At 41.6% G+C, this 7,921-nt stretch overlaps 1 protein-coding gene across 2 annotated transcripts; it reads right to left on the bottom strand.

The window, feature by feature from the left end:
- Positions 1–132: 132 nt before the first annotated feature.
- On the bottom strand, positions 133–6,761 carry LOC131139601 (immunoglobulin-like domain-containing receptor 1). Of its 2 annotated transcripts, XM_058089345.1 has the most exons (10): positions 6,660–6,761; positions 6,519–6,584; positions 5,782–5,952; positions 4,941–5,090; positions 4,542–4,661; positions 4,304–4,450; positions 4,035–4,160; positions 3,757–3,938; positions 1,083–1,676; positions 133–946 (listed from the first exon to the last, which is right to left on the bottom strand). In XM_058089345.1, exons 2-10 carry the CDS (start codon positions 6,562–6,564, stop codon positions 908–910), a joined length of 1,575 nt encoding a protein of 524 aa, XP_057945328.1. In that variant the 5' UTR covers positions 6,565–6,584; positions 6,660–6,761; the 3' UTR covers positions 133–907. The 2 variants fall into 2 exon arrangements, with proteins under 2 accessions (XP_057945328.1, XP_057945327.1); XM_058089344.1 differs by having other exon boundaries at positions 6,519–6,745.
- Positions 6,762–7,921: the final 1,160 nt, after the last annotated feature.

Below are 7,921 nucleotides of genomic sequence, written 5' to 3' on the forward strand. Positions count from 1 at the left end.
AACATTAAGATTTGGTCACATCTGAGCTGAAGTTGGACAAATGCTAATTAACCATCTTTTCACATAGTAACACAAAGCTTACCGTATATTTTTTCATTTGTTTCACATGGCGATCCAGAAAAAGGTCAATACTATTTTGAGAGGCTTTTATTAGACAAACTCAAAAGAAGACATTACATTTACACAAACTTAACGTATTGTTATAAAATAAAGACTTCATAAACTAGCATTAGGCTAATTCTCCCGAGCAAATCCCCCAAAAAACAATGCTATCTACTTATTGTGGTCAATTACATATTTACACTGTAATGGGATCAAAAAGATCCACTGTGGTGACTCAAAAATCAGGAAAACAAAATGGCATTTACATGCAAGTGTACAAAAGCATCACTTCAATTCAGGGCACCAAGGAGACAAAAAAAAAACGTTACAATAAAATAGTGACGGCACAAAACTCACAAAAATACAGTATGTGTAATTTGCGTTAAGGGCACAGACACCACTGTCCCTTTAAGAGCCATTTGTATATACTGCAGCTATTTTGGTAAGCATTATAAAAAGAAAAAAACTGCATAAAAATAAACAGCCTCCCAGCAGACCTCACTCTAGGTCTTCCATCAACATTTTAACATCAATGAACCGCTAGAGGGTGCTCACACTCACATTTGATATTTCAATTTAAAAGCTTTTCCAAACGACAGTATATAGTACTTCAAGAAGTTGTATTTCATCAGTCCTTCATCATTACCTGTGAGTATAATGAATACAATTTTGTTTTCTTTGGGGCAAGACCGTCTTTAAACTCGTCTTATCAAAATTCCCAGGACTTTGACAACAAGGAAGCCATTAACTCCCAGTTCAAGTGAGGTTTGCGTGCTCTCAGAAACATGGAGTTTCACAGCTCCGTTCAGATGACGACACTGGTGCCACTGCGAGAGCTCTTAACCTGAGAGAAACACACACTTCCTTTAGATTCACTTTTCTTACAGCCAGCCAACTCAAACTGAATATTGATGATTGTGTGCAGGTCTGTTTTTGATAAGTGTGATACAGCATTGCAACTACAGCAGTGTTTTCCTTACAGAGTAGTGTTCGTTCCTCCGCGTTCCTGGTTTATGTCCAGGCTCGTACTCAGTGTAGCTTGGAGGTTTCTCGCCCCATCCTCCGCCCCCTCTTCTCGCCCCTCCTCTCCGACTACTGTCCTCATCATCAGAACTCCAGGACCCTCTCGGTCGGCGTGCTCCTGGTGGGGAGTATCTTCCTCTGGACCTGCTGTCAAAGAGATCATCTCTGGATCGGGATCGAGGGCGGTCCAGTCCCCCTCGTGGCCCACCACGCGGCCGTCCATCCAGTGATTCCTCACTGTAGCTCCTGGGAATGCCTCTCGACCGTGGAGGTGAGGGATAACGTCGACCAGCTTGCCCACGCTCTTCGCGAACTCCAAAGCCACCACGACTGCTATCGCTGGAGCTTGGGGGTCGTGTCTTAGGTGCAGGGGGTGGCACTCTGCCTGGCTGCGACTCTCGTAGCGGTGGAAGGGTGATGACACGGCGTTCCAATGGCTCATTAAGGCCGGATATCATGCTGGGAGGCCCGGGTGAAAATGGGACACTTATAGGCAACTGCTGGGGAGGAGGTGCAAGATGCTGCATGTGGGGGGGTGGCGGCGGCTGAGGCTGATGGGAAGAAAGAGAAGAAGTAATATGAATACAAAAAGCAAAATCTGTTGCATAAAAAAAGTAGTCAGAATTAGCATGTTCTCCCCGTGCATGGGTGGGTTTTCTCCGGGTACTCTGGTTTCCGCCCACATTCCAAAAACATGCATGAATGGATTTCACTTCACTTAAAATGTGCATCCACTTTTTGCAATCCAAAAAGTGCGTACTCTAACTATAAAGGGTGCATTCCGATGTGCACATTCTCGCGCTATGTTATGTTTTTATAGGTAACCTACCAGGCGTGGAAAAACCATACTTAGCTTTTCGGCCATATTTTTTGTAGAAACACACAAGAACTGGTTTTTATTTGTCTTAAATATCTTATTCACTCTTATTTTGTTTATATATTGGGTAATACGAATGTAAAGGTGATTGTAGGGGTGTTATTTAATGTCGAGAGGAGACCAATTATGTTAAACTTTATTTAGAAGGTTCTCTGCTATGAAAATATTCAATTTATAAACTCAGTCCTACTTCGTGGAAATTCACATATCAAGGTCAGGTCCGGAACCAATTAAACGTAATAAACAAGGCTTAATGTACAACCAATTGATGTGTACAGTGGAACCTTGGTTGGTGTCATTAATCTGTTCCAGAAGGTCCAACTCTAACTGAAATGAAATGTAATCTAACCGAATTGATTTTTCCCCTCAAGAATTAATGTAAATCCAGATGTAAAACATGCCAACAAAACCAAGTTTTCATCCATCCATCCATTTTCTATGCCACTTATTGTCATTAGGGTCACAGGGGTATGATGGAGCCTATCCCAGCTCTCTTCAGTCGCCAGCCAATCACAGAGCACATATAGACAAACAACCATTCACACTCACATTCATACCTATGGACAATTTGGAGTCACCGATTAACCTAACATGCATGTTTTCAGAATGTGGGAGGAAACCGGAGTACCTGGAGAAAACTGAAGTAATATCATATGTTAGAAATAAACACACAATGGAAGCCAATAAAGACCATTGCATGAAAACATTTGTGGAAAGTGTTATTTGATGTGACACTGATTGATATAATTTGTCATTTATCATTTCCAGTACTACACAATGTAGCACTGGAATACAGCATTTTATTTTATTATAATGATAATATTATGCGTTCTAACTAACTAACTGTTTAAGTTGAAAAGATAGAGCTATTGTGTCCTTGGAAATGTATGCCTTAATATTGGACCACTTTTTTTTTTTTTGCCTCGGTTGGCTCTGCTTCATTCACACAGAGGGCAGCGGACGTGCTGTCAATCAATCATTGTTTTACAATGGTATGAAAATGTTTGGGCATCCCTGGTAATTTTCAATATTTGCCTTTAAAAAAAATCACCGGTTGCTTGTATCAGCAATTTTGGTTAAATATATATGTTATTTGGATATAACATGGGGCAAGTATGCATTGCGGATGAAGACCACAGCATTCCAAGACAAACACTTACCACTTACTACCCACAGTAACATTTGTGGCCAGTGCAGGTAGTGGAAATCTTGTTAAAGTTGAAGGTCACATGAATTCCATGTCAGTATCAGCAGATTGTTGCCAACAATGCTCAAGAATCAGTGACAAAGTTGAAGTTGTGCCGGGGCTGGAGACTTCCAACAAGACAATGACCCTAAACACGGCTCTAAATCTACTGAGGCATTCATGCAGATGAACGAGTACAACGTTCTGGAATTGCCATCTCAGTACCCAGACCGAAATATTATTGAAAATCTGTGGTGTGATTTAAAGCGGGCTGTTCATGCTTGGAAACTGGAGATGTTTTGGAAATAAGAATGCTCAGAAATACCTTCAACCAGAATCCAGAAGAATTCCAGAAACCAGAATAGGAAGCATTTATTTGATCTACTAAATATCGATGTCTTTTTTTGTTGGGGTGCCCAAATTTAGGTACCTGCCTACCTTTGTTTAAATAATTATTGCACACTTTGTACTTCAAAGGATTCAAAGTGGTAATTATCTAGCTAATACTGGGGGTGAGAAAGTCTAGGGGACACCCTGGATTAGATGACAATAAAAGCAAGTCACATACCTGGAGCAGAGGACTGGTCACGTCCATCCCCCTCACCTGACTCTCCATGTAGTCAAGCATCTGATTGGTGGTGGCAGGGGTGTGGCTTCCGTGGATACTTGGCGTCGGCATACTGTAAGCAGAGGACTGAGGCGGTGGGAGAGGCATAGCTTTCAAAGGAATGCTTTTGCCTGACGCAGATCCTATTGAAACAAATCAGAGGTGTAAATTAGTAGATTATAGGATGTGTAAACCAATAGTTTGAGCCACGGGGTGGTATTTTTTTGCAGTGTATTTACCTGCATATAGGACTGGGTTCATTTGAGTGGAGGGAACATGGCTCATTGGTGCATAGACAGGCTGTCCTCCCATCCAGGGAGCCATTGCCCTCTGAGCCTCCTTCATCATACGATGCTGCATTACGGCTGGAAGACATTTATTTTAAACTCTATAAACACGGGAAATACGTACTTCATACATTTGCTGATCATTATGACTAGTATGAAAACATCGTCATCACTAAACATCAAAGTCCACGTTTCCATGAACGTTCTTCTCTGATATGTACCTTTTTCGGGGCAGCAGCACTGCTGTGGGCAGCAGGGGCAGCGCACATAGCAGCAGCATCTCTGAGGACAACACTGGCAGCAGCAGATGCCAAACAGAATGATGAGTAGCAGAGCGCCGATGACGATGAACAGCACAGTTAACCAATCTGAGCGAGAAAAAGAAAGAAGGAGCTGATCACTAAGTCACAGGACATGAACATGTGGTTATTATATACACTTAAAATAGAGTTTTCTTACGATATACAATGAGTTTGACTTCTCTGTCCGAGTCCCCAGTGGTGTCTCCAGCTGCGTCAACTGCACAGAAGTACACACCGTTGTCCCACCACATGACCTCGTTGATGACCAGATCAGCCTCTGCACAAACACACAAACATAATTTAGTTTTACATTGGCTTTGCAACATGCAGAAACCTCCAGAATTAATAACAAGAATTAAAGAATTCTGGCATAATTACAGTATATTTTATATTGGTACAGTATTTCTCCACAGGAACAGAAGGTTACAAAAAGCAGGACTATCACTAATGATTATCATTACCCTCAAATGTACTATATTTGTTGTAAACACCTTTCGCCAATCAAACTGAGTGCAAATTCCTGCATATTAATAATAACATAGTGGCAAAAACTCACTATTCTGGATGGAGATCTTGCGTTCACGATATTCTGCACCAAGAATCGGCTCATTAGTTCCTCTCTTCTGAATCACAGTGCGCACTGTGCGCTGGCGATCGGGACAGTCGTTTGAGGGGTCTTGCCCCAACTGGAGTGCAGCCTGGTATGCTACAAAAAAAAGGTACATAGGTAATCATGTTATGTGCATCCATTATGACTACAGTCAAAGTCAGGCTGCACGGTGGACGTGTGCAGTTCGCATGTTCTCCCTGTGCGTGGGTTTTCTCCGGGTACTCTGGTTTCCTCCCACATTCCAAAAAATGCTAGGTTAATTGGTGACTCCGAATTGTCCATAGGTATGAATGTGAGTGTGAATGGTTGTTTGTCTATATGTGCCCTGTGATTGGCTGGTCTCTCGCCTGAAGACAGCTGGGATAGGCTCCAGTATACCCATGACCCTCGTGAGGATAAGCGGTCTAGAAAATGGATTGATGGTGAAGCTGGAACTTGGTAGAGTTTGCAGCATATGGTGAAATTTGACAATTGGTGATATGATGGTGGTAATATATGACAGACTTACTGCCCAATGTAACCAGAAGTACAGTGCTGCAATTTTACACACAAAAAAAATATACCAAGTATTCAGGAAAACAGGGCATAATAAAAACAGAAAGTAACAAAAATAATAGCGACACTAATAAATACGAGAATGAAAATGTCTAATCAAGTGAAATAAGTGAAGAGCAATGCAAATGTTTCACAGTGAAAAATGTATGTCAAAGTAGTTAGCATTCATCATCCGACATGGACACGATGAGGATATATTACATGTTTGGAGTGACATCTACATGTCTCTTACATGTGGAGTAGTACTCCAGCACAGGGTCCTTGCAGAAAGACTTGAACCTCCAGGTGAGCAGGACATCTTGGGGGTTTGCAGATGTGGTGAAGTCACAGCGTAGGATGACTGAGGCAAACAGAGCAGTGCTGCGCTCTTGCTGGGAGACTATCACCTGAATACACGTTGACACTGGAGGGAGGGCAAACACACAATTTCACATACAGTAGTCCATTATGTATTTGTGCCTAACATGTTTGACAAGTGGGGGTTGTCCATGTAAAAGATACCAGTGCTTCCAATGTAAAGATCAAAATAAAGACTAAGGTCAGAATGCATCAGTGTTGTTGCTCAAACAGGGAGCTCATCTCAAAGTGACCCAACCAGAAAAACTGGTGATTCAGACAAAGTAACAGGAAGTGAAACTAGCCAACAAACATGAAGATGGGTGGGATGAAACCAAGTCATCTTCAGCCCCTAAATGAGCTATTACGTTTCGTCTGGAACACTTTGAAAACACTGAGAGATGCTATGACAACACCACTGGCCCACCATTATTTTTTACACTAGAGCCAGCACTTCTAGTTAAAATAATAACCAAGTTAAAAAAAAGCTAATTAGTTTCAACAAAGGGATGCCTCAAAAAACATTCATCACGTGACCTAATTAACACTTAAAATGGGCCCGACGTACGAAATAAATCCATAACAAAACGACCCAATTAACCAACAATCCAACCAACCAGAAAAAGAAAGTACCTTTTAGCAGAGACAAGATGACGGCAGCAAAAAATCGCCGCATCATGTAGGAAGTCCGCACCTGGACTAAAACATAAAAAGACACGAAAAAATAATATAAACTCAAATGTTAAAAAATCGAAATAGTAATAAAAAAGCCACCGTTTTGAAGATGTGTCTAAGAGCTGGTGTTCATGGCAGCCTCTTTATGCTTGAGTATCTGCCCGACTAAAGTCACATTATCAGGCCACACCCCGAAACAGGTGAAAGCGTCCTGTGTAGTGACGTCACTTTGGGGTAACAGGAAACCCCGAGCTGAAATCCACGACAATTTGTCATTCGACTAATTTACAGTGTGTGTGTTCTTTGTTTGGAATATATTTTTAAACGTTTGACATTGTCTTTATATATGTTGTCATTTGTTATGTTTTATTATCCGTCCATAGAATGAGCATCATAAACACAAGGCTTGTTTCAATAAAGTAATTTGTCACTTAGATGTATGTATGGGAACTAGTAACTTTTGACCAGCGTTTATTATATTATATATTATGTATATATTGGGCTCCACAGTGGACGAGTGGTTAGCACACAGGCCACACAGCTAAGTGTGACCTAGATTTGCCTCAAATACCTTATGCGCCCATCCAGAGCATCCCAAATATGTTTGCTATCTTCAAAGTGGCATCAATAAGATGCACCTGTTTGTTGTCCGCAACATACATGCCTGCAGATACCATAAACCCACTGCCACCATGGGCCCCTCCGTCCACAACACAGGTGCATTTTACTGTATTAATAGTATTTTCTATGCAGATATACTATGAGAGCCCATTGTTACATAATTTATCCACAAGCACCATCTTATGTTGCAGCATGGTACACAATTTCTGGAAGCTGAAACCATCCCAGTACTTACTTGGCCAGCATACTCACCCGACATGTCACCCATTGAGCATTCTTTGGGAAGGTCTGGATCAAAGTAGAGTATACAGTGTTTGAGGTAAATGGTGGTCATAGCAGATACTGATTGATGGGCCACCTCCAACACAGTTTAAGTGCACATTTTGAGTGGCCTTTTATTGTGGCCAACCAATAATCATGCTGTCTATGCTCACTAACACAGATTTAGACAGCGACCTTTTGTGTGCATAGAAAAAGTTTTAGATCTTTTTGACTCCAGCTCATGAAAATTGGGAGCAAAACCATCCATCCATCCATTTTCTACCGCTTATCCTCACAAGGGTCACGGGTATGCTGGAGCCTATCCCAGCTGTCTTTGGCTGAGTGGCGGGGTACACACTGGACTGGTCGCAAACCGATCACAGGGCACATAAACAAATATTCACTCACACCAATGGGCAATTTGGAGTTGCTAGCATGATTCAAACTCAAACAGATTGCTGTAATACAACAATTTTTGA

This window comes from Doryrhamphus excisus, chromosome 12 (assembly GCF_030265055.1).
Source record: "Doryrhamphus excisus isolate RoL2022-K1 chromosome 12, RoL_Dexc_1.0, whole genome shotgun sequence".
NCBI classification, from domain to species: Eukaryota; Metazoa; Chordata; class Actinopteri; order Syngnathiformes; family Syngnathidae; genus Doryrhamphus; species Doryrhamphus excisus.